The sequence below is a fragment of the Sciurus carolinensis genome, chromosome 4, assembly GCF_902686445.1.
Source record: "Sciurus carolinensis chromosome 4, mSciCar1.2, whole genome shotgun sequence".
NCBI classification, from domain to species: domain Eukaryota; kingdom Metazoa; phylum Chordata; class Mammalia; order Rodentia; family Sciuridae; genus Sciurus; species Sciurus carolinensis.
Genome location: NC_062216.1, coordinates 68,576,182 through 68,603,887, shown reverse-complemented (window position 1 = coordinate 68,603,887; position 27,706 = coordinate 68,576,182). Strand labels below are relative to the sequence as shown.

The 27,706-nt window shown below is 39.7% G+C and overlaps 1 protein-coding gene across 1 annotated transcript in view; it reads left to right on the top strand.

The window, feature by feature from the left end:
* The window catches only part of LOC124983499 (maestro heat-like repeat-containing protein family member 2A), an 80,753-nt gene that overhangs the window by 34,032 nt on the left and 19,015 nt on the right, over positions 1 to 27,706 (top strand). The window contains exons 8-11 of the mRNA XM_047550825.1: positions 24,308 to 24,466; positions 24,732 to 24,854; positions 25,512 to 25,617; positions 27,001 to 27,066. Coding sequence (XP_047406781.1) covers positions 24,308 to 24,466; positions 24,732 to 24,854; positions 25,512 to 25,617; positions 27,001 to 27,066 — 454 coding nt within the window. The remainder of the gene's footprint in view (positions 1 to 24,307; positions 24,467 to 24,731; positions 24,855 to 25,511; positions 25,618 to 27,000; positions 27,067 to 27,706) is intronic.

Here is a 27,706-nt window from a genome sequence, read left to right as displayed (position 1 = left end):
TCATAGTATTCAACCTTGTAAGAACAAAAACTTGTTAAAATTATTCTCTGGGGTTCCTGAAATTCAGATAGATATCTGCAATAAATTTTTGGAACAGGTCAAAATTAGTAGTCAAATTTAGTAAACTTACTATAACCTTAAGTGAGTTCTAAAAGGAGGGAGGAAGGAAATTTGGGTAAATGGGAGAGGCATAAAGGACAGAAAGAAAGAGAGATCAGGAGTGAGAGTGGGAGAAGTTATGCAAGGGTAATTTATACCAATATAGAAAGGAGAAAAACAGTGAATGGGTATTATTTAAGGTAGTAGCGGATAGTGCAAGAAGATGAATCAGGGTAAGAGAAGCAGGTATAGACTAGAGCTAGGAAAACAAAGATAGGTAGATTGATGCTTTAAATCACTAGATGAAATACATTCATATGAATTGGAGGTACAATGTTAGCTATTGGGATGATTATCATTCAAGTTAAGGAGTTAATTATATGATCAAAGTTGACATTAGAGTTGTTTATAGTTTCAGAGGGTGCATTGTTGTGAGTTGGCTAATTCTAATGTTGCAGAAGTTCAGGATGCAGGCTCCAAAGTGCCCCTGTGTTTTCTGTACCTGTTCCCACGTGCTAGACTCTTTTCATGGCAGTAAAGATCCTAGTAGTTGTCTCTGTGTGCAGGAACACTAGTTGTGGGTTTTCTGTAGGTGTTTTGTCATGCAGGCATATCCCCCCTGCTGCCTCTACTCTCTGAGGTGCTGTAGTGAAGGGTCTCTGGTGATTCACCTGGACTCTAGTTTCCACTGCCCCAGGTTGTAAATGGTGGGCATTGATTCCCTCTGCTTAATAAGTCTGGTGCAAGATCCCACAAGTATCCAAACAATGCCCTGTCACTTGCCAGTTGTGATCACAGTTCAGGCTGTGCCCCTGTTTAGGCTGGTATCTGGCCCTTTCTGTGGCATAGCCTCTGGCAATTTCCCACTGGTCTGTATGTCACTGGATATTCAGGTAATTTCCCTCTGGTATGGGTACTTCAATCCTGGGGACTGTCCCTAGTCTTCTCATGGTGCCAGTGCCAGTGGTTAGGGACTGGTGAATCAGTTTTACTCTGCTGAGTTGAGCAAACCCATGCAGAGGCTTTCTGCCCTTGCCTGGGTTGCAGAGGCTGATGGGATTGCTGCATTTCCCTCGGCCCTGGTTCCCTCCAGCCCGATCCATTCCCTTTGTTTGCAGTGAGGTGGGGGATGGAAAGGGGTGTTTCTGAGATTTATGACTAGTGGTCGTCCTTCTAGAAGTTCTTGCTGACTGAATTTTTAAGAGGGCCCATTGCAGGGGGGTTCCTCTGGTTTAATTTGGAGTTGTCTGGGTGTGGGAAGATGCCCTTGTGACTGAAGAGAGTGACTTGTTGGCTGTGGGCTCCACAAGATGTCTGGCCCCTGGCAGCTTTCTTTTCACAATTTGGTTTTAAGTGGTTTATGCTGTTTTATGGAGCCTTCTGCACTTAAAATTTTGTCTATCTTTACGACAGTTTTGAGTGGGTGACCTTAAGAGAATGTCTGCTCTCCTGCCCGCTTTCTCTCTTTGTTGCCCCTCTCCCACAGGACCAGGTTAGGGCACCCTGAGTTTTGTTTTCTTTTCTGGTAGCCTATCTTCCAGACTTTCCTCAGTATCAAGTCTTAGATCATTTATTTTGTCACCCAACTCTCAATTCTGCTTTTACTTGCTGCCTCTTTTCTGTGTTATGGGGAGATCTGGCTCACTTCTGTCATCTTCCTAAATCTACAAAGGGGAAATTTCTAGCATCTAGATCAAGAAAAAATTGGGGGCTGGGAAAATGAAGGCCTCTCGTTCCAGACTCACATATAGGTCTGCTTCTAGGGAAGAGAAATCTGCTTTCAGAAGTATGGCTCTGATACTTTGTGGAAACCAAACTCCAAGTTGCTTTCTTCCTTCTGGGATATAGCTGATCAGACCTCTCTTTTATTCTCTTCCCCTGTAGCTACTGAATACGTGGCTGAATTCTCTGAAGGATAATGAGCGGGAACGGGCCATGTGGTGTGCTGCCCGTGTTCTTGGCTTCACTGCAAAAATGAATAATTTTGAAGTGAGTGGGCACCTGCCCTGGACCCTGGGCCCTGGTGCTCCCTCTGGTCACCCCTATCCTAAAATTGATCACACATATCATCTGACCTCATTCACTGAGACTTGCCTTCCATCTTCTGACTCCACATTGTATGTTCTGTAGTGCATCCATCTTGTTTTCTCCTTTCTCCCTGTTCCCTCTCCTCACCAACATAACTCTGCTGTTTTTTCCCCCTTCCATCAACTCGTTTCCATTCTACCTGGTTCACTCTGCATTGATCTCAACAAGCAGTCACTAAATGCTCACCTTGTGTTAGGCACCATGCCTAGGTGTTCCGGCAGATACATAGATGACCAGGGCAATAGTCTATCCTCACGAATCTTACAGTCCACTCAAAGGGAGAGGTGCGAATAGAACAAACTGAAATAGAAGGTGATGATGGGTGTGCAAACCAAATGTGGTTGGGGAAAACTATCAAAACACAAATGATTGTGAGGGGAATCAGGGAAGCGTTTGAGCCAGGCATTAGAGGTGAGTGGGATGTCAAGAGGCAAACGAGGGGAAGAGTCTAAGGGCATTCCAAAACTATGATCCTGTATAGCCTTATTATAGCCCCAAATCACCTGTTGATTCCATTCATGTCATTTATATGTGTGTTATACACACACAAACACATATGTGTATGTGTATATATATATGTATACACATATACACACATATTTATCTGTCTCATATTTTTCATATGTATTCTCATATATTCCTTGGGTTGCTGGGAATGGAACCCAGGACCTTGTCATGCTAAACAAACACTCTACCACTGAGCTACACCTTCTATTCATGTTCATCTCACCTAGTACCACCTCTTATATCTCTGGTACATGAATCTTTTCCTCCTAGTCATTTTCCTGGGATAACCCAGCCTAAAGGAGTGGCTGGGTTAACTTGTGACTTTCAACTCTTCTCCCCAGGTGGAAATTCAATTCATCTGGCTGGGGTCCCTGGTAAGGCTGCTGGCCATACGTTGTCAAGACCCAGTGGACAACATCTGCTTCTTGTCTGCACAGGCTGTCTACAACCTCTACTGTATCCTCCAGCAGCAAAAGCGTATGGGGAGCCTTCTCTTCCCACTCCCTCTCCAGTCTCCCACTTAGGCCTAGCTATCCTCACAAGCTCTGTTACTGAAGAGGGAGAGAGAGAGAACCAAGAATTCACCAAATTCCTAACTGAAAAACCTGCTCCGATACCTGTAGATGATTTGCTCCTCTTGGGACAAAGTAACTGCTTAGGAAACAGTTCTTTTCAATCAGTGTCTACCTGATTCTATGTTTGTCTGATGCAGGCAAAGTGGGGATTTCTTTGATCTTAGCTTTTAGCATTCCTTATCTTAATGACCATTCCTCTTTCCCTGTCCCATGGGACATGTATCTCTCAAAGATGACTGTTTAAGTCAGTGTTGGGGGTTAGGATGGGATTCCTGAAAGGTGGGAAAGGGAAACTTAAGAAGTCTTCTCAGTATCTGAGGGGTGGAATTGGGTTCCTTTGTTTCAGAGATGATAAGGAAAAAACAAGGCTTGTGGGAGGAAGAAGACAAGAATGAGGTCTATAGTGCCAATGTGTTCTATAACAACACCTATAGAATTGCCAAGGTAAGAAGGGGAGCAGAGACAAATTGGAAGAGCTTATGGCTCTCATTTACATCATACTATAAACTTCTTGGGTGGGACTCTCATTCTATCTACTTTCTCAATTGTTGGATGTGAATTTTTTCTTTGGGGGAAATTACCTATGCAGTGTAAGGCACAGTTCTGGAAGCTACAACATGCTCTCCTTGGAGCATCATGGGTCCTAATCCTTCTTGATTGCTTATCTCCCAGAAGCATTATTTTGATGCTCTGTGAGCAATATGTATGCAAACATCAAAGAGATGTGACTAATGATATGACCACAAGCCTCTCTCTGCCACTGCTGGGTCTCTGCAGCCTCTACTTCCAAGGTCCCATATTGCACTGGAGTTCAGAGTTTTCCCCCTCACATCCCCAAAGACTCTGTTCCCAGTTTAAGTGTCCTCTAGGAGCTAGATAAATTAACACAGGCCAAGGACAAAAGTGCATCTTGCTCCCAAGAGGGGTTCTCCCTTGTCCCATAACCGGGAAGGACCTAACAGGCAGGAGACCTGGGCATGGCCAGATTGATGTTCTTGTTGCAGGCATTTGCAGAGTACTTCACCCAGATCCAGCTTTCCAACCTGGTGCTGACGGCCATGTGTGACCTAACAGACAGCAAGTCCAAGGTGTCTCTGGCTGCAGCCCAGCTAATGAATGCAGTCATGAAAGAAAGGGGCAGAGACATGCTAAAGGTAGTGTGGAGCTGTGGCAGGCTCCTGAAAACAGGAACCCTGGCTTCTTTCCTGACTCTGTTACTATCTAGCTAAAGGGCCTTGGGCAAGTCCCTTCTCCTTTTTTGGCCTACTTCACTCATGTATGACTTATAGCCTTGGACTGAATTTCCCTGTGGTTCCTCTGAGCTCTGACATTTTGACTTGGGAGCATGCAACTGCCTCTTCTCTTGGGCAAGCAACTTCTGGTTCCACAGTTAATAACAAAGATGTATAAGGTATAGGCATATGGAGGACTCAATAGCCATAGTACAAAGAATCATTTGGGAGCATTTACCTTGGTTCCCTGTGGTAAAGGAACTTAGAGAGTGGTCTGCAAACTAGCAAGTTTGTGGAATGATTCTGACATTTGAAATTTTTTAGGCTATCATGTACAAATGGGAAGGTTTTACATATAAATCTGTGTTTCCTTCTTCATTGAATACAACTTTAAAATGGGGACACATAGGGAAACTCTCTGAGTGACCACTGTTCCTTTTATATGGGCTTTATAGAGATGCATGGACTATACTGAAATGGCTTTTCAGAGACCATGTATTAGGAATCTGAGGGCCAGGGTAGAGCCTGTGGTATCCCCATCTCCAATGCCAACCATTGCTGTAACTTTGAGGGTCAAAAGCTGGGAGAGGAACCCTGAAGTATCCCCATGTGTTTTGCCTTTCTCCTGGAGGGTCTGGTCCCTCCTGAGTAACCAGGAACTCCTCTGTGGGCTTTGGGCTGTGGACAGGCATCTGGCTTGGTACTTCTGAACTTCCTTCTGTGGCCCCTGCTGGTATGGCCCCTGACACCCCAGAACTCTGCCTCAAGAAGGGAGGCACTGGCAGGATTACAATGAGGGACCCCTTGAATTTGGGGAAACAAATTGGTAGGGGACTAAGACTGAAAGGAAGCAGTTATGAAGACTTCCTGCTCTCCCTGCAGATTGAGGAGATTGTGGAGGGCATCCTTCAGCGGCTCAACTCTCAACTGGAGCCCAGCACAAAGGAGGAAACCCTACAGGCCATGTGCTCACTGGCAGGCAGCAATACCCACACCATGGTGCCCATGCTGCTCAACAAACCCCTGCCTTGGGATAGGTACCTCTCCACGGCCCAGAGGCATAGTCTTCAGCTCAGTAGCTCCCCTCCCCATCCACCCCAAACACAGAACAAAAATTACTGCTCCAGGGTGCTTTCTGTCTCCCTCCTTTCTGTTTGATCCCAGTCAAGCCTCATCTTCATGTTCTCTGTCCTGTTCCTCTTGGGTCTCACTCCCTGTGGACCCTGAGAACTGGCTCTTCATGGGCCTGAGAACAGACTAGTCCTAGGAACATGAGCACCAGGGACTGTGACATAGCTTTCCCTGGGTCCTGCAGAATCCAGCTGGCCCTGTGGAGGACATTTGGCACCCAGCGAGAGACCACAATCAATGTCCTGCAGCTGCTCATGGGCATCCTAGAGAAGACCAACCCCAGAGAAGAACAAGAAGAGATGGCCTCCCAGCCTGTGGCAGTCAGTCCAAAGGAGGGGAGGGGGCCCTGGGCTTACTGTCCTAGGAACCTGTGGGCAGAGCTGATGACCCAAGGGCTTGTCCTGAGGGGCCAAGCAGACTTTGGGGAGGAGCAAAGAGGAGAGTGTTAATACTGGAATCATTGATGCCGTACATCAGATTAGCCCTTTAGCCTCCTTTTTGTACCTTTATACCAAGAACTGCAGAAAGGCAGGGGTCAGTCACATTTTATGGACAAGGAAATTGACATGCAAGATTAAGCAGCTTTTTTTGTACCCTGATTCTATGCTGGGATCATTTTACTAGAGGCCTAGTGAGGGAATGGGGAGTGGGAAACAGGAATTTGGTTACAAATTAGGGTTGACAAAGTTTGCCCTAAGTTATCTTCTGCTGAATGGATTACCTCTCATTTCTCCTTTATTCTGTTTCTCCTTCCCTTTCTTTCTCTCTCCCTCCCTTCCTCTTTTTTTTTTTTTTCTTTCTATGAAGACATTGGGTGTTGGTTTATTGCCCAGCCTTTCCACGAAATCCTGGTCTCAAGTAATCCTGCCTCAGCTTCCCAATTAACTGGGACTATAGGTGTGCCTTATCACCTTTCATTTTTTTAAAAAATGTTTTAAGTTGTTGATGGATTTTTATTTTTTATTTATTTATTTATATGTGGTGCTGAGAATTGAACCCAGTACCTCACATGTGCCAGGCAAGCGCTCTACCCCTTAGCCATAACCCCAGGCCCACCTTTCATTTTTTAATGTCAGATGAACAGAAGATAAAGCAGATTGCATATGTATTGTCCCCTCATTTCCGTAGGGAGGAGGTGTTGGTTTTCAGACTGAATCACAGTGCTCTGTGCCCAAGGGATAGGGTAGGGTGGGCTTGCAGCCTGGGCATTCCAAGTGAAGGGTCTGAGTGGTTGTGGTCCAGGATTTGTCATTTACCCCACCCAGGTAGCATGTGCTTTGTGTGAGATGCTCTCAGGAACCATATGCCAGGAGGCTGTTCAGGAGCTATACCCACGGCTGTTGCTGTCTGTGCTGTGCCACCTCTACTGGGTGATTGAGCAATGTACTCCCCAGAAGATGGTGGTTTACATCAAGGAGGGGAACCCAGGTGGCAAGAGCAAGCCCTTCGACCCCACTAGGTAAGCCTAATCTCCAAGTGATGGAGCACTGGAACTAATCAATTTCTGAGAACCCTGGATAGATATATGCTAATCCCCTTGAAATGGGAAGAACAGAGTAGTAGAGAGGGGAGTTAGACCATGGTTGTGGATGCTGGAGCATGCACTCTTGTACTGATTCACACAGCAGTTCATGTCCATGAACCAGTCACTGTATATGAAGAGATTCAGTTTATATGGCAAGTGATGGGGCGAGACTATGTTATTTTCTTAATGTGAGTTGGGCCATTTCAGTCAGTCTGGTTAGCCTCTGTCTTGGCTTTGTCACCAGCTGTGTTTTATTGTACCTCATCTGTGAAATGGTGTTTGCAAACCCAAATATGTTGTTCTCTTATATGGAAATGAAAACAAATATAGCCAATAAAGCAGAGACATTCTGAATAGGTGAATGTGGAGGTGAGGAGAGATCCTAATCCTGCTTCAAAGAATCTCAAGTTGAGAGCAGAACTTGAAAACTCTCTGTATTTCAGAATCTATATAGTCTCTTTCATAAAACTCTGTGGTTGGATGAGGACCACAGTTGGAGGGGTGAGTGGATGAGCAATTGGAGTTGGGTTCCATAGAGCCCGGAATTTTTGTCAGCAGGAAAGCGAAACATAGCAACCAGAGCCAAGAACTATACCCTAGCTTGCCAACAGAGGGTTTGGAAACCCGGACATAACACCTTATATATTTCTCTGGTTCCTTCTTTTTTTACAAACTCAATTGTGGTGGCCTTCAGTTGTGCCCTGGAGGTGGTCAAATTGGTGTTCGTGGCAGCTGCATATAATGAAGTGGTATTATATGCCAGTGAGCATCACTGCTGGGAACTTCTTTCCAGTCCCAAATCTTACTACATAGGCATCATGGACTTGACAAGGTGGGACCATTTCCCCAGCATCCCTGAAAACTCCAGACCCTGATAAGTCTCCCGGACCCTAGTAACCTTTGACTCTACCTTCCCCATCTCCAAGCCCTCTGGTTTTCTGATCCCACAGCCCTCATGTCTTCCCTGACCTATTTACTCTGGTCCTGGTCATTCCTCTCCACTCCTAGCAACTTCTGGTTTCCTTTGTCCCTTCCCAGTGGCATTGTGAAGAACTGTGAACCCTTTATCCTGCACCGAATCCTGAGCCATGTCAGGAACTTGCTCTATAGCTTGGACAATCATCAAAAGGTCATGGCCAGGACCTTCTATGTGCAGGTGAGGGGAAAGGTAACCAGCTCCAGTCATTAATTTGCTACAGTTGAGGGATTATGTCACAGTGTTAAGTAATTTGCACCAGAAAGGACAAAAGAATAGAATTAAGTCATTAAAATGGGTTCCCTTTCTGCTACTTCAGTGGCCTGGTTAAAAGAGGCATGGAAAACCTGAGGAGAAGGTTATCAGATCTAAAATGATCCATGAATCTGAGCATCAGATTCAAAATTCTAGCCTCTTCTGCATCATCCCCTAAATTCTTACCTTTAATCTCTACCCCACATGTACAAACCTGCACTGCTCTCAACTGAACATACATCTGACCTGAGTATGGGACCTGAGGGCATACTGGGTGAGTATTGAATACTCATAAACTTTTCTCCATCCCTACCAATAATCTCCTTGTCCCCACAGCTCCTCTGGCACTCATCAGTAGCACAGATGATAGGGCAAGACTTTCTGGGTGATCTAATCAGGTGGATCAAGGAACCCAACCTCATCATGAAGGAAATCGGTCTGCGAGGAATCAGTAATCTGGCACTACACCCAGGAAATGTGAGCCAGGAGAACCCAATGGATTTAATGCTAATTCTTTTTTAAAAAAATTTAAAAAGATTATTTATTTATATGTGGTGCTGAGAACTGAACCCAGTGCCTTACACATGCTAGGCAAGCACTCTACCACTGAGCTAGAACCCCAGCCCCTCAATGCTAGTTCTTGAAGCCTTTGATTTACCTTCCTTGGGTCTCTTAGCTATGCAGGACTTTATGAATTTCCCAGTCCCTCATTCCAGGGCAAGACAACATACCCCCATCCACTTGTCCTGAAGCTGCCCCAATGCCATCAAGCCTTCCCTTTCTGTTCCTTCCAAATCACCTTTGATTTGCTTTTTGCACCATTTGCTTTCCCAAAACCTGGTTCCCAGAGTATGATTTGATCCCCAGGGTGATGAGTGATCTCTACCTTCTTCCAAATAGTCAGATACACTTCAGAGCCTGGTTCCACTCTTGGGAGACTTCCTGAATAATGAGGTGCGAGTAGCAGTGCAAGCAGTGAAGGGCCTGCGGAATATCATCTACTACGGTCAGGGGGAGAACACCATGGTGGTCTTTTGCAACATCTCCAAGCAACTGCGTCCACTCATCAATGATGTATGGGTCTAAGTTCCTGGATCAGTTGGGAACAATATTGGCTGGGACTGAATATGATCCTTGGAAGCTGAATTGAGGGTATTGGGTTGGTGTTCAGGGATGATGGTGGAACACTGAGCTAACTGGGGGGCAGAGAAAAGGAGATTTGTCATAGGATGTACCCCAAATGTATTCCATTACTATCCACTTACTTTCTCACCTGAGGTTCCCCAAAGGAGCTACTGGATCAAAAATACAAATGTAGCATACAGATAGTTAGTTGGTTCTGAGTCCCAGGGTCTCCTGCAGATTCCACTCATGACATGAAGGGTGGACAGAGGACAATGACCCTACTCTCCTCCCAAACAACACAAGGTTGTTAGAATGCTAGGGTTCTTGTGGCAAAAGGATTTTGAGACTCAGAGATTTCAACTTAACAGACAAAAAGCAATCCTCCCCTCCTATTATCCTCCTCACAAATCATAGAACTGTAGAGTTGGGAGGGACTTTATATCCCTGAGATAGACACATGCTGATAATTACTCCTGTTCAGGCTTTTATAGCATTTTCAGTTTATGAATTTTAGATGTGAATTATGCATTTGTTTTATCTCCTTTATGACCCTGGGTATCTCATAATTTCATCCATCATTCAGTTACTTTTTAAAATTCATAATGAACATCTGACTTAACAAAATCTTAAGATCTCTTTTTCTTCCATCCAAACAATGCAAGAACCTTATAATGCTTTAATTCTAACCACACCCTCCAATAGTTTATATTAATATTATATAGTGTTTTTCTTTCCTTTTATTTTATTTTTTGTTCCTGGGGATTGAACTCAGGGGCATTCAACCACTGAGACACATCCCAACCCTGTTTTGTATTTATTTAGAGGCAGGGTCTCACTGAGTCACTTAGGGCCTCACTGAGTTGCTGAGGCTGGCTTTCAGCTTGTGATCCTCCTGCCTCAGCCTCCTGAGCTGCTGGGGTTACAGGCCCACTGCACTTGGCCTCATTTAATTTTTATTGCCAAGTTTTATTCCTTTTGTCAGCATCATCATCATTATTATTTCACCCTCAGTGCTTACTTGGATTTCCCCATTTGTTTACAGAATTCTTTGCTTATTTTTTCTTCCTGTAGTTTCCCCCTCCTTATTAGGTTCAATTCTCCCTTTTGTTGTTTCTTCAGAAAGTGTTTGCAGGTAGAGAATGCTTTCAGTTTTCATGTGACAATGTCTTAAATTTACCTAGTTTTCAGTTGGTTATAATGTGTGTAGGCATGTATTTCTCTGATTCTTTTTAGCCTGTTTGGGGCTCACTGCTTCTTGTGTTTCTTTCACTAAAATTGGGAAAATTTTAGTTATTTTTTTTGGTGTTTGTATTATAATGGTATAAATACATAATGAAGTATTCATTAGCCAAAAAGAATAATGAAATTATGTCATTTGCAAGAAAATGGATACAATACATATTTTTTTGGTGTTTGCATTATAATTACATGTGATAGATTAATTTTCACATATTCATTCAGGCATATCACATAATTTGATCAATTTCATTCTATAATACTATTTCTTTCTCTTCCCCTCTTCCCTATCCCTGGTCCCCTTCCTTTGCTCTACTTGTTATCCTGTTTTCATGTGATTTCTTCCCTCCTTTTTCTTTTATACTCTCTATATTTCACATATTAGAGTAAACATATGATCCTTAACTTTCTGAGGCAGACTTATTTTGCTTATCATTATATGCTCAAGTTGTATCCATTTTCTTGCAAATGACATAATTTCATTATTCTTTTTGGCTAATGAATACTTCATTATGTATTTATACCATATTTTCTTGATCTGATCATCTGTTTTTGGACACCTAAGGCTGTTTCCATATATAACTTGGCCATTATGAATTGTGCTATAATTGTGGATATGCTGACACACTTTCTTTGTACAAATAATGTGGAGTGGTATAACTGGATTATCTGGTGGTTGCATTCCAATAATTTGAGGAAACTATACTGCTCTCCATAGTGGTTATACGAATTTTACAATACCAGCAACAGTTTGTTTTTCTTTCCCCCCACATCCTTACCACCATTTATTATTATTTGTATTTTTGATATTGTCATTGTAAGTAGAGTGTGATGAAATCTCAGTTTAGTATTGTTTTGCATTTCTTTGATTGTTAAAGATGTTGAACATTTCCTCTATATTTGTTAGCCAATTTGTATTTCTTCTTTTGAGAAGTATCTGATTTTCCTGTTTATTGTTTGGGTTATTTGTTTTTTGGTGGTAAGTTTCTTGAGTTCTTTATTCTGGATATTAATCTTCTGTCAGAAGAATAGCTGGTGAAGATTTCCTCTCACTCTGTAGACTCTACTCACACTCTTGTTTCCTTTACTGTACAGAAGCTTTTTAATTTGGTGCCATCCCATTAATTTTTAACATTATTCCCTGAGCTTTAGGAGTTCTACTGAGGAAGTCATTGGCTGTGCCTGTGTTAGAATGTTCATCCTATATTTTCTTTTAACAGTTGCAGTATTTTTTCCCAATTCCAGGGCTTTTGATTCATTTCGGGGTGACTTTCAAGCAGGGTGACAGATGGAGAACTAGTTTCATTCTTCTACATACAGACATCCAATCTTCCCAAAACATTTGTTAACAAGTCTGTCATTTCTCTAACATGTGTTTCTGGCATCTTTGCCAAGGATCAGATGACCATATCTGTGTGTGTGTGTGTGTGTGTGTGTGTGTGTGTGTGTGTTTGTTTTCTCTGTCTTTTATCTATTCCATTGGTCTGTGTATCTGTTTTTATGTAAGTAAGTTCCATGCTGTTTTTGTCTCTGTAGTTCTGTAGTATGCTTTGAAATGGAGTATAGTGACACTTCTAGTATTGCCATTTTTGTTCAGTATTGCTTTGGCTATTCTGGATCTTTTATTCTTTCATATGAATTTTATGATTTTTCCTTGTTCTATGAGTAGAACATTAGTATCTTGATGGGGATTTCATTAAATTTGTAGACCGCTTCTGATAATATGACCATTTTAACAATAGTAATTCCATGAATATGGAAGTCTTTCCATCTTCTAGTATCTTTTTCAATTTCTTCTGTATTCTGTAGTCTCCGATTTTATTGGAAAAATATATTTACATTACCCTTATACATAATAGTGGGATTCATTATGTTGTGTTTGCATATGCATGAAACATAATTTGATTAATTTCATTCTTCTTTTCCTGCACTTTCCCTCCCCTCCTCCTTTCCCTCTGGTCCACTTGCTCTACTCTACTGATCTCCCTTCTATTATTATTGTTATTATAATTATATATAAGTGTGATTCACACACAGACATGGAACAATTTGGTAGATTTTATTTCCCAGCACTTCCCCATTTCCTTTCCTTCTCCTTCCCTCTTGATCTCCATCCTCTACTCTATTGGTCTCCAATCTGTTTACACAAGATCCCTTTTTTATTCATTTTTTTTCTCTCTACCTTCCGCATATGAAAGAAAATGTTTGACCCTTGACTTTCTGATCCCAGCTTATTTCACTTAGCTTGATGTTCTCTAGCTCCATCCATTTACCAACAAATGGCTGAAACTCCATTGTTTATATATACCACATTTTCTTCACCCATATCTGTTCATAGACAGGTAGGCTGGTTCAATAACTTGGGTATTATGAATCTCATTGCTTTAAATATTGGTGTGTATGTATTACTGTATATGCTTAGTTGAGTTCTTTTGTATAAATACCAAGGAGTGGGAATAGTTGGGTGATTCCTAGTCTTTTGAGGAATCTCCATACCACTTTCCAAGTGTTTTACTGATTTGTAGTTCTTTCAGTAATGTAGAAGTGTTCCTTTTTCCAAACATCCTCACCAGCAATTATTGTTGTTGGTATTCTTTATGATTGCCAGACTAACTGGATTGAGATGAAATCTCAGTGTAGTTTTGATTTGCATTTCCCTGATTGCTAAGAATGTTGAAGATTTTTTGGATATTTGAAGACATTTGTATTTATGTTTAGATCATTTGATTATTTTTATTGACTGGGTTATTTGTTTTCCTGGTATTAAGTTTTTTTTTTTTCAGTTCTTTTATTCTTGATGTTAATTCTCTGTCAGAAGATTAACTGGGAAAGATTTCTTTCCTTTTAGTAGGCTTTCTTTTCATACTTATTTCCTTTGCTGTGCAGAATCTTTAATTTAATGCCATTCCACTTATTGAAATTTGTTTTATTTCTTGAGATTTAGGTGTCTAATTAACGAAGTTGATGCCTATGTCAATGTGTTGGAGTGTGGACTATTTTTTTCTGGTAGTTTCATTGTTTCTAGTTTAATTGCTACATCTTTGATCCTCTTTGAGTTAATTTTTGTGTAGAGAGATAGGGATCTAGTTTCATTCTTCTACATGTGGACATCCAATTTTCCCAACACTATTTGTTAAAAAGGATGTCTTTCCTCCAATATTTGTTCTTTGCATCTTTGTCAAAGATTGGATGACTATATCTATGTGTATCTGTCTCTGTGTCTTCTATTATATTTCATTGGACTTCATGCTTGTTTTTATGCCAATACTTTGCTGTTTTTGTTACAATAGCTCTGTAGTAGAATTTTAAATCAGATATTGTGATTACTCTGGCATTACTCTTATTACTCAGAATTGCTTTGGTTATTCTGGGTCTTTTATTCTTCCATGCAAATTTCAGGATTTTTTTTCTTGTTCAGTAAAGAATGTCATTGGTATATTGTTGGGGATTGCATTGAATATGTAGACAGTTTTTGGTAGTATGGTTATCTTAAAAATAACAATTCTGCATATTTGAGAACATGTGAGGTCTTTCCATTTCTAAGGTCTTTCCTCAGTGTATTATAATTTTTATTGTTTCAGTCCTTTGCCTCCTTGGTTAGATTTCTTCCCAAGTTTTTTAAGGATATTGTGAGTGGAATTGTTTTTCTGATTTCTTTCTCAGCAGATTAATTTTTAGTGTATAGGAAAGCTGTTGATTTTTGTGTGCTGATTTTTTTTTTCTGAATTTATCAGCACCAGAAATCTTCTGATATAGTTTTTATTTTTTTGGTCTTCTAAGTATATGATCATGTCATTAGCAGACAAAGATAGCTCGACTTTTTCCTGATTTTACAGGAAATACTTTGTTTTTGTCCTTTCAGTATGATGTTGCTTTTGGGTTTGTTACATACAGTCTTTATGATAATAAGTCTTTTTCTGTCCATAGTTTCTTCAGGTTTTTAACATGAATGGGCACTGGATCTTGTCAGAGGTTTTTTTCTGCATCTGTTGGAATTAATCATGTTGTGTTTTATTCTTAATTCTGTTTATATGATGAATTATTTATTTGTTAATTTATTTTAGGATTTTTCAAATGTATTTGTAATTAAATTTCAATACTTACATGGGCATTGGTTTGCAATTTTCTTTCCTTGATGTGCTGTTGTCTGGTTTAGGTATCAGGGTGATCTGGCTTCATATTTGGAAGTGATTCTCCTTTCTATTTCATGGAATAATTTGAGGGCCATTGGCATTAGTTCTCTAAATTTTGTTAGAATTCAGATGAGACTCCATCTGGTCCTGGACTTTTCTTTGTTGGAAGGCCTTTTGTTACTACTTCAAGCTCATTGCTTTTTAGTGGTTTATTTGGCTTTTCTGTATCTCTTAGTTCAATTTTAGTAGGTCATATATCTAGAAATTTATCCGTTTCTTCTAGATTTTTCTATTTATCAGGGTATACATTTTCAAATTGTCTCTAATTATCCCTTGGATTTCTCTGATATCTATAGTGATTTCTCCCTTTTTATACCTAATTTGATGAATTTGCCTCTTGTCTTTTTTCCTTTTGGTCAGTTTGACTTAGGGTTTATTAATCTTTATCTTTTCAAGGAACCAACAAGTTCATTAATTTTTTGTATTTTCTCTATTTTATTAATTTTGGATCTGATTTAAATTATTCCTTCCTCCTGCTGCATTTGGAATTGTTTTGTTCTTGTGTTTCTAGGGCCTTGAGATGCATTGTTTTTTAAATGTAGGCACTCATTGGTATAAACTTTCATCTTAGAATTGCCTTCATGTGTCCTGGAGATTCTATTCTTCTTTGATTCTAAGAATGTTTAGCTTTCTCCCCTGATTATTTTCTATGACTCATTCACTGTTTAAAAGTATTTTGTTCAATCTCCACTTGTTTGTTTGCTTGTTTGTTTGTTTCTTTATTTTATCTCCAGCCCTTGCTTTTGCTGAGGCTGGTTTTAAACTCTTGATCCTCCTGCATCAGCCTCCCAAGTCACTGTGCCAGGTTCTATCTCCATTTGTTTATATAGTTTCTGTAATTTTTCTTGCTGTTGATTTCTAATTTTGTGCCATTAAGATCTGATAAGTCATAAGGAATTCTATCAATTTTTAAAAATATTTGTTATAATTTTCTTCGAAGCCGGCAGTATGATGTATTCTGGAGAATATTCCATGAGTATTTGAGAAGACAATGAATTCAATTTTGTGGATGAAATATTCTGTAAATGTTTATTAGGTCAATTTGATTTATAATACATTTTATTGCTGAAGATTCTTTTACTTATGTCTGTATAACCTATTGTTGATAGATGCATATTGAAATCACCCAGTATTACTTTATTAGAGCCTGAGTTTTTATGTTGAGTGGGGTTTGTATTATGTAATTAGGTGCATTGATATTTGGGGTACAAATATTTACTGTTGTTATATCTTCTTGTTGGATTGTTCCCTTTGCCTGCATAAAGTCGCCCCCCACTCCTTTTTTTTTTTTGGTCTTTTTTGATTAATTTTGGCTTGACGTCTGCTTTTTTGGATATGAGAGTAACTGCTTGCTAGTTTGGGGCTCCTCTTGCATGGAATGTAATTTCATCATTTCCCTTTTGGCCTTTGGCTATCTTTGTAAGATGATTCTTACAAAAAACATATGCCTGGGTCTTCTTTTTAATTCATTCTATCAGACTATGTCTTAATTTAAGATTTGAGACAATTTACATTCAGGTTTTAGAGATGTTTATCAATTCCTGACATTTTGATTTATTTCTAATGTTTAATTTGGTTCTGTTTCTCATTTGCTTAGTTATTCTTCTAGTGAGATTTTATCCATTCTTGAACTTTAATTTTTTTCTCTGTGTAGTTTTTCTTTAAATATTTTTTGTAGAGCTGGCATAGTGGTAATGAATTCTTTTAGTTTGTTTATTTTGGAAAGTTTTATTTCTTCTCTGATTCTTAAGGAGAGCTTTGCTGGAAATATCCATAATGGTTGGCAGTTATTTTTTTTATAGGACTTAGAATGATGTGTTCCAAGTCCTCCTGTACTTTAGGATTTGTTCAGAGAAATCAGAAATAAATCTGATTCACCTATGTGTAAATATGACTTGTCTTTTTTCTCTTGAGGTTTTGAAATTCTATCTGGGTTCTGCATGTTAGGAATTTTAATTGTTAATGCATCATGGAGGGGTTCTTTTCTGATCTTGTCTGTTGAGGGTTCTGAATGCCTCCAGAATATGGGTGTTCATCTCTTTCCTAAGGTTTGGAAACTTTTAAATTATTTTTTTCCCTGAAAAATTCTTTATCATTAGCCCATATCTTTGATCCCTGTTGAAGTCCAGTGATTTTTAATTTTGATCTAATATGGTCCCAGAGTTCTTCTATATTCTGATTTTTTTTTCCATACTGGAGATTGAAGAACCCATGAGCCACATCCCCAGCCCTTTAATTTTATTTTTAATTTTGAGACAGGGTCTCACTAAGTTGCTGAGTCTGGCTTTGAACTCTCAATCCTCCTGCCTCAGCGTCATATTTCTTTTCTTTAATACTGTCTGAATATTCAAAGTTGTCACTGGATGTGGTGGTGGTTTAAGAGGTTGAGGCCATCTGAACATGATGGCACACACCTGTAATCTCAGTGGCTCAGTGCCCCTGGGTTCAATCCCTAGTACCAACCAACCAACAAACAAAAAACAAAGTTGTCCATTTTGTATTCCAGCTCTGAGGTTTTATCTTCTGTTTGATCTACTGTATTGAAGAAACTTTCAACCAAATTTTTTGATTTGTTATTCCTTTCATTTCCAAGATTTGTTTCTTTTTTCAATATCTCTGCCTCTTTATTCAATTTCTCTTTCATATCCTGTACTGACATCTTTAATTCACTTAGTTGTTTTTTGTGTTTTCTTGGAATTCATTGATTTTTTTTAATAATCATTCTTTGGAATTATTTATCTGGTATTTTATCCACTTCAATATCTTTGGAGTCAGTTGGTGAATTATGAACCTTACGAAGTACCATGTTTCCTGTTTTTTTTCATATATCTTGTATTGCTGTGTCAAGATTTGTGTATCTCTTGGAATCAAATTTTCTTTCACTTTTATATGAAGGCCTTTTTTCAGGCACAGCCTTCTCTTTTTTTCTTTTTTTTCCCTTATCTTTTAATTTTTTACAGACTGCATTTTGATTCATTGTACACAAATGGGATACATCATTTTGTTTCTATGGTTGTGCACTATGTAGATTCATACCATTTGTGTAATCATGCATGTACATAGGGTAATGATGTCTGTCTCATTCCACCATTTTTCATACCCCTCCCTCTCATTTCCTTCTACATAATCTAAAGTTCCCCCATTCTTCTCTCACTCCCCACCCCTCCACCCCCATTATATATCATTCTCCACTTATCAGAGAAAACATTCAGCCTTTGGTTTTTTGGGCTTGGCTTATTTCACTTAGCATGATATTCTCAAATTCCATCCATTTATTTGCAAATGCCATAATATTATTCTTCTTTATGGCTGAGTGGTATTTTATTGTGTATATATACCAGAGTTTCTTTATCCATTCATCTGTTGAAGGGCATCTATGTTGGTTCCACAATCTAGCTATTGTGAACTGAGCTGCTATAAACATTGATGTGGGTATGTTACTGTAGTTTGCTGATTTTAAGTCCTTTGGGTATAAACCGAGGAGTGGCATAACTGGGTCAAAAGGTGGGTCCATTCCAAGTTTTTTGAGGATTCTCCATACTGCTTTCCAGAGTGGCTGTACCAATTTGCAACTCCACCAGCAATGTATGAGTGTGTCTTTTTCCCCACATCCATGCCAACATCTATTATTGTTTGTGTTCTTGATAATAGCCATTCTAATTACAGTAAGATGAAATCTTAGAGTTGTTTTAATTTGCATTTCTCTAATTACTAGAGATGTTAAACACTTTTTTATATATTTATTAATTATCAGGCACAGCCTTCTCTTGCAGAAGTGTTCTAGGATATCAAATTGTTGTTCATTTTTAACATATTTCCAAATGAATTTTGTAATATAGTATCCCTTTTGTGTTCTTTAATGCAGTGCATATATGTATAGGAGTTTGAAGATCCTTCTTTCTCTGCAGAGTGGGGTCAGGCAATTGTGTTGTACACAGCAGAGGATACACCCTCTGAGATTGATTTGCTAGACTTGATAACTCTATGTTCTAAAAGGCTATAGGAATGATCTATATTGAGGCCCTTATAAGTGTGGTGTCTACATTTTTTGTGTGTTTTCTCTTTGCCCTTGCTATGTGAGTAGGGCTAGTGAAACCCTCACTAGCCATTCCTACTTTAGGTCTGGTTGTTGGTTTGGGGTTTTGCTCTCCCCCATTCTTTCTGTTAAAGTATTGTGGAAATTTGAGGTGGATTAAATTGTGTGTGGAGCAAGGTTTGCTATTTCTTATCTGGATGGGGATGTAGTTCAGCAGCATAGTATCTACCCTGTGACCCTGAATCTAGAGCTTCACATTGGATTCCCAGTATCTCACTGAAATAAGGAAAATAAACAACAAAAGCAGCATGTAATATGCAGCATTAGCATAAATACTAGGTGCTTACTATGACATTTACAACACCAATAATCACAAAAGCAGTAATAGTGGTATAAGAAATTAATAATAGCAACAACAACAAAGACAAACATATGTGAATGAGATATAGCATTAAAGTAAACACCAGGTATTGACTATGACATCTACAATACTCATAACTGCAACAACATGCATGAATATTGGGGGCAGAAATTATATAAAACAACTCACTGAAATAAAATGCTCCTGGCTGGAATGACCTAGACTTGAAACTGTTTAAAGTGGCTCTCAGCTTTCCTGTTCATCAGTACAAGGTACAATGGAAAAGGAGGTATTGTCAGTTGGAGTTTTGTCTACACAGACTGGATCAGTGCACTCACAGGGCAGAGCTGATAAGAGTTCTAAAAGAGAAGTTCCTATGCCTAAGGGTGGTACCTACTCTGAGGAGATTAGATCAACACACCTCTAGGGCTACAAAGAGGGCAATATCTGCTGAGTGTCTGAATCTCAGAGGCTTCACCAGAATTCTAGTAGGATAGGGCAGCCAACTGTGCTGGGCAGAAGTGGTGTAACCAGTCTTGTGTGCTGCTCCATCCACAAATATGACCTTCCAAGGCTCAGTTCCTGAATGTAATCGTGCTTAGCAGTTTTCTGACCCTCTTCAACTGGTCACACGAGCCAATAGACTTCACAGGGACAGCAAGCTGTATTCCCATTCATATCTCTGACCTGAATCCTCCTGGATCCAATCTTCTCTGTGCCTGTTTCAATCATGTTCTGTCAGGGGTACCCTAGGCCACACGTAGGTGCTGGTTGGGACAGTGGGGCAATGTTTGCTGTGACTTCCTAGGTTCCCACTGGAGCAACCTCAAGCATGATTGCCACGTGATGGCTCCCTGCCTCAGGTCTCCACTCATAAGTTGATAAACATGGAGTACTTTTCAAACACCACCTTCCTTTGGAGCCTCTGAATCAGCTAAATTTAGATTGCCTTTTGTTATGGTTTGTATGTGAGGTGTCCCCCAAAAGCTCATGTGTGAGACAGTGTAAGAAGGTTCAGAGGAGAAATGATTGGGTTGTAAAACTCTTAACCCAATCAGTGATGTAATCCCCAGATAGGGATTAACTGAGTGGTAACCGAAGTGGTAGGGTGTGGCTGGAGGAGGCGGGAATTGGGGTGTGGCTTTGGGGTACATTTATTTGTATCTGTTGAGTGGAGTCTTTGCTTCCTGATCGCCATGATGTAAGTTGCTTCCCTCCACCACCCTGTCCCGCCATGATGTTCAGTCTCACCTTGAACCCCGAGGAATGGAACTGGCCTTCTGTGGACTAAGACCTCTGAAACTGTAAGCCCTCAAATAAGCCTTTCTTCCTTTACATTTGTGCTGGTTGGGTCATTTAGTCACAGTAGTGAGATAGCTGACTAAAACAGTTTGTACATGTGTTCCTGTGCCAAACTTGTCCACCATGTTTCTCATTCTTTTCCTTTGTGGAAACTTTTCTCTCTTTAGCACTCTTGCTACCACAGCTGGGCTCTAATATACTCTTCTTGTCTTCTGTTCAAAACACCAGAATTTATGGGTCTCTCCAAGTCTCTAACTGTCCAATATTGAATTTCAGTAAATTCCCTGCTAAGTAGTAGTCTCACTCTCTTTCAATTTTGAACTCAGAACAACTGGAAGGTGCAGCATTCCTCTCCTGCCATTTTTGTTCCTTTATTCTTTCTTTTTTTGTATTGGGGATTGGGTGCTTAAACTTTGAGGCAACTCCAACTCTTTATATGTTTTATTTTGAGATAGAGTCTCACTAAGTTGCTGAGGCTAACTGCAAACTTGCATTTCTCCTGCCTTAGGCTCCTGTGTCATTGGGATTACAGGCTTGTGACACCATGCCTGGCTTAGTTATTATTTCTAAAAACAATTTTAGATCCAAAGTATTTCTCCTTTTCTTCTAGGACTCTGATGACACAATTGTGAGATCTTTCGTTATTGTCTCATAAGTCACAAGATTCTTTTTTCTTTGAAAAAATTTTCTCAGTTCAGAATGGATGGTTTTTGTTGATCTGAATTGAAGTTCACTTATTCTTGCTTTCATGCTTTTATAAGATAATTCCAACCTCTGTTTTCTCTTGACTTTGACATATACGTTGGTTCTTTCCATTGAATTGAGATTTTCCTGGTTCCTTTCAGGCCGAGTAAATTTGGTTTTGTCATATTCATTATGGATAGTATGAGACTTGGAAGCTTCTCAGAGAATGATTTTTTTTTTTCATTTTAGGAGATGATGGGCCTGTTTAATTTCAGGCTGCAATTCTGACAAGTCTTTTGTGACTTGTGATTCAATTCAAATTCTGAGTTCAAAGGCTTTGAGTTTGTGCCCATAGTGGCCAGAGTGGGACCTGGATGGTTGTCTGTACTGGAATTCAGTTCTTGAGGTCTATGGTATGCTGTTTAGGAAGCTTGTGGTGAGTTCAGGAGTTCATAAACAACTTTACAGGATTGCTTTCCTGAGCTGCTCCCACTGTGCAATGTCCCTAATACTTCACAGTTCCCTGTGGCTCCTTTTCTCCAGCCCTCTGGCTGGAAATCTGGGGCTTTGGTTACCCCGCAGTGCCAGGCACTGCTGTGAAGGTGCCATATCTGGTGCTAGGTGGCAGAAGAGTAGAGAGAACTAGAGCAATGGGGGTTTTCCCTCCCCCTGGGTACACAGTTCCTCCCAGCAGAGAGTAAGTTTCCCCTTCTTCAGTTTTGGCTCTCACAAGCTTTCATTGAGAGCCTGCTGAAAGAGGGCCTGGAGAGGAAAAAAATCCAGGACTTCTGCACTTTCTTTGAGAATATTTTGTTACCTTGCTGTCTCTTTAGGCATTCACTACAGGGCTTTTTGTGGAGCTCTGTCTGTGGTACCTTGTCACTAGCTGCCTTTCCTGCAGGTGGGGATCCCAGTGGACATCAAAGCCTAGGCCCCAGAGTTAGTGAGACCAATAATGCTGTCTTTCTCAGGGACAACTGCTTGAGTGTTGACCCCGGAGGATTTCTGCTTTCTTCAAAGTTCATTTACCCATTTAAAATACTTTTCATATATATTATCTAGTACTTAAAGGTATTTATAATGGGAAGGTTGTTATCTTCTATTTTGAATTTATAACCTAACCCAAGAATCATTAAGTTGTCATCTGCACAGTGTCAGTCTCTTAGCATGGAAAGATTAGGGTGCAGGACACTTAAGATAAGTGGCAGACTTTGTGTCAAGTCATTTGAACTGAGGTGGATTACTAAGGCAAAGCTTTCTAGTTTTATTATCCATACAATTTTCTTTTGTTTAGCATGTCTGCTTTACTCTTCTTTCTAATTCTTTGAAATCTCTATGTTTCTTAATTTTTTCTTTGTATTTCCTATCTCTTTTTCTACTTTAGAAGAATTCCTGGGCTGACTCTTCTCTTACAAATTAACCTTTTTAGCTATGGTTTTTGGCTATTAAATTCACTGAATGAATTTTTACTTTTTTTTTTTAATGACACAGTTCTCTCTGTCTCTGTCTGTCTCTCTCTCTCTTTCTCTCTCTCTCTTTCTCCTGGTTGATGGTATTATATCTCAATAGCTATTACATTACTTTTGGGGATATTGCCATTATCTTATAGCGATACTGCCTTTTTCAGTGTTAATTGAAATGTCAGAATTTGAATTTCTAAGCACTATAAACATGAACTCTGTCTTTTTAAGAAAACCTTTCTGAAGAGTCAATTATACTCCTAATTTTCATTCAGTTATATTTATTAACTGTGTCCTTAAATGCTAGATTCTTTTGTTGTTTATCAAATGTGGTTCCTCTGTTTTGTAGTGTTGGTTTTCCTAGATGTGTGCTGAATCTGAGTAGTGATTTCTGGCATCATTGTATGAGAGATTTTGGTGAACGCAGTGCCTGTGAATCTATCATGATTATGGTAATTGCTGGGGGAACATTCAGTGTTATTTGGAGAGTTGGATAGACCAGCCCATAGCAGTCTTCCTGCTCTTTCTGAGTGTTATTGCATACCTGGGAACTGTTCAATCTCTCTGGTGTATAAATCCCCTGATCTCTTGGAGTGAAACATGTCTCTGCTCTTGCCATTTGGTAAAGACAGACTGGAGGGAGAAATTCAACTCCCAAAACCCATTCTGTTGGTTTTCTAGAGTTTCCTATATTTCCTATATTCACAGCACCCCAGCTCAGAGTATTTCCAGACCCACTGCCAGCTGCTGAAGCAGCCCTGGGCTGTGATTTCTACTTTAATTCCAGTTCTTTCATCTGCTTGTCTTTCCAAGAAATCATGCGTCTTCCTGTGGGAGGGTACCTGTTTAGTACTCCAAATCCCTTATAAACTTAAAAATAGATATCTACAATTTCTTGTACAGATTTGGGGTAGGAAGGGATGACTTCACATGTGATGCTTTTTCTGTTTTATTATTTTTTGCCATTATGTTATAATGTATACATTCAGCTTGTTAAAATGTTTCTTTTGTTTTTTGTTTTGTTTTTGGTTCAGGAACTGTCTGTCTTGTTTTACTCTGTCTATTATTTAACATTTTGCAAAGTTCATGATAGTTACTCAATAAAGATTTGTTTAATTAATATAATCCTAAAAATGTACAAACCTTACCTGTTTGTGGTCATTGTTAATGGACACAGCTAATGTATGTTTAAACACTTATTTACAGCATGAGTAGGAAGACTCTATGTTTAAAAATTCGGCTTTCTTGAGTCACACCTTTAGAAGGGGTCAAGGTTAGAAGCTGTATATATATATATGGTCCATAGCAGAATTGAGAGGATGACCTAACTTCCCTGACTTAATAGCTGCAGGTATCTAAAGAAAATTACTCAAACACTCAACTCACGTTACCTTGACTTTATGTAACACAAGGCAGTGGGTGTGCTGTGGACGTGGAGAATGAGATGTGTGAGGAAGGAAGCCAGGCCAGACAGGGCCAGGAAACCACTGCCTTTTCATTTTTATTTTGTGCCTCATGGCAGGAGAGGGACCAAGTGAAGATCTCAGCCATCTCTGCTCTAAGCTACATGTTACGTCGAATTTTCAAATTCAAGCCTGGGTCCTTCATTCGCAAAGAGGTCTTCACTTTTCTAGTCCCATTGCTGCTCAGCATTCAGGACAACAATATTGAAGTGGTTAAGGTACCAGTCACCTCTGTCTTGCCGACCCCAGGCCTGACTCATTCCCCATTTCTTCTGCAGCATACCACCTTTGCTCTTCCTTTTGTCTCCTTGGTCATGAGCCCAACTTTGGTTGTCCATTCTACATCCACCTCTTGGGCCTCACCCTCTGGGCTGGGTGGGCTGGTCTGGGCACTTGAGTACTCTCCACAGTCTTCCACTCAGCCCTTGGACTTGGGGAATCATTGCAGTGGAGTTTTGGAATTCCCTTCTCTCCATCTCACAGGCCTGTGGAGGGGCCCTGACTGAGTGGACTCATGTGCTTGGCTGGTCATCACTCACAGAGACATTCCGGCATACCACACTCAGTGATCACATCCAGGCAGTAGAAGAAACTTGCAAATTCCTGGTAAGTGAGAGTCCTTGAGAAAGCTCAGTTAAAATGTCCATAGTGGGGGCTTGGCCATGGGTTGGAATGACAAAACGGGGAGGACTTGCAGAAGACAGCTTCCTTCTGCTCTGTAGTTCTCATTCGTTTTCATCAATTAATCCTGAGATTCCACATTTTGAATGCTAATGTCCTGGTGTCTGTAGTTGATCTTCCCACCATCACTATCTGGATTGCTGAGAGATCCTGCCAGGTTACTAGATGGTGATAGGACAGAGATGTTCTGGTTTAAGTGGGTGAAAGAGATGGGGGCAGGACTTTAGGTTGGTAGTCATGATGTTTAGGGTCTGTGGCTCTTAAGAAATCAAGGACAGGCCAGAGATTTAGGAATCAGAATTCATGTTGAAAATTAAATAATTAAGGGCTTAGCAAGTTGGGTAGCAATTAACAACTGTGTCTTTTAGTTGCACATCAGTTGTCTTCTTCCTTATCCTCTTGGTTTCATGGAGTAGAATTCTCTTTATGAACTTTCCATTGAGTCTGCTGGGGTGGGAGGGGTTGGGATGATGGAGTCTACAGGTTCTGTGGGCAGGGTGAGCAGGTGAGGCTGCCAAGCAGTCTGTAGTAGTCCCAGGCCTGCCTTCTCCTGCTCAGCACCACCCATCTGTGGCTCCACAGGTGGACCAGGGCAAATATCATCACCTTGGAGAGGTACTATACCAGAGCTTTGGCTTCCTGAAGAGACCACAACCTTTCCTAAGGGCAGCTGCAGTCAATTTCATAGGTAAGGCAGTGGCACCTGTCAACTTCTCTCTCCTCTTCAGCAGGGGATCACTCCTTGACCTTTTGCCAAAGGGCTAGGCCAGAACCATGGTGTGACAGAGCAGGGACCTCCTTTTCTAGTCTTGACCTGATTGTATAGGTTGATGTGTGATCTGGCCCCAATTTCTGCTTTAGAAAGACCTAGAGGAAGAAGAGGAGATTATGTTCCTGTATCCCAGCATTGTGTGGGTCCCACCACACCATCTGGATTCAGCCTTGTGGATAAGAGAAGTGTCATTTGAAAGGGGAACAAATAATTGCTTCCACTAGGACCCCATGGACTTTCCAAAATATTTTTGCTTCAAGCCACAACAGCAGTATATGTTTAAGTAAAAAAAAAAAAAAAAAACCCAAACCCCCCCAAAAAAAAAAAAAACCCAAAAAACCTATGCAATTTATATTGGCAAAAAGAATAATATAAATAATGCCAGAAATTCCACCATTTGTATTTAGTCACTTCTATGATTCTAGAGACTTTTACCTAAGAATATACTATATACCCATATCCTTCCCCATAACAAATACTTTTAAATAAAAGTGCAGTTTGGTATATTGTTTTTTTCCCTTGGTGTATAACAAGGCATACCATTATACAGCTTCAACAATATTTTAATCTTTACATAATATTAATTCTGTTGAATGGATTTATGGAAAAATTTAATCCATCTATACTTTTGAATATTGAGACTGTATATTTAAAAATACTTTTAAGTAGGGATGCAGTGATAAAAATCTCTGCATGCCATCATGATTTTTTCATTAAGATAAATTTTAAGTACAAGTGCTATACCCAAAGAGTATGTAGAATTTTGAGGATTTTGATGTTTATTGCTAAAATGCTCTCTGGAAAGCTCAAATAATTTTCAGCAGTACTATAGGTTAGTATTCATTTCTAACACAAGGTAATATTTTAAAAATATTTTAAAAATATTTTTTAAATCACCAATTTGATAAGTGAAAATTAGTATCTTGTTTTTGATTAGTTATATTGTTATCAGCATCCAAATTAAATTTTTTTCTATGTTGATTAACAATGCATATCTCATCTTGATAAATTTGTTGCCTTGTGCCCCTTGTGAATCTTTCTGTTGGTGTAGGAATCCCATAAAGTTCAACACCTTCATTTCATGCTCTGCTTGTCATCTGTGGATGATTTTTGGGTCATAGTCACTCATAGCATTTTTCTTTTACTAAAACACTAACATCCAGGCTGCAAAGCTTCTCTTAGAAATATTCTTTGATAACACTGGTTGTAAATATCCGTTTTTACCACTGATCCTGGGGAAAGGGACAACTCAAAGGCCCAGAAATTATAGAAGGACTTTTCTATCTGTCCTACCTTTAGGATTAACAACTAAGAGCATAAACATGAATCGCATACATGAAAATGATGTGCAACTGATACGGGATGGTGAGTCTGGACCTTGTACCTGGGTTCTGGATTCCAGTGGGGTTGGGGTAAGATCCAGTGGAGGATGCAGGACATGTCTTAAGTACATGTTTCATTCTTTTGAAATTTATCTTTACCATCTAAGTATAACATAGAATAGTACATAATGAAGAAAAATGGGAAGAAGAAACAAATTATTTGCTGTTCTAGTCCTAGTAAGACAGAGGCAATGCTCACATTTTGGTGATATATCCTTGCAGTCACTGAACATTATGTGTTGTGGGTGCTTTCACTGCAGTACTGTTGAAGACAGATTGTCTCTGCCCCTAAAGAACCTGCAGTGTTTTTTCTTTTATATTACATTAAAATATTTTAGTGTGATTTATATTGAGAAGAAATACATGAATATATTCTTTTGCAGAGAAATGGAAGCATTATCAATAAGGATGAAATTCCACTTACCCTGTCCTGTCCATTCTTATTCTTCTCTCCTACTGTGTGCTGTGCTGTATTGTCCTGTATTTTTTTTCTGGATATATAGATACACACATACATAAGTACATACACAACTTGTATACATATATATACATAGAGTACACATATGTAACATATATACATATTATATTGTGGTAATCAACTTTCTGTTACTGTAATAAATACC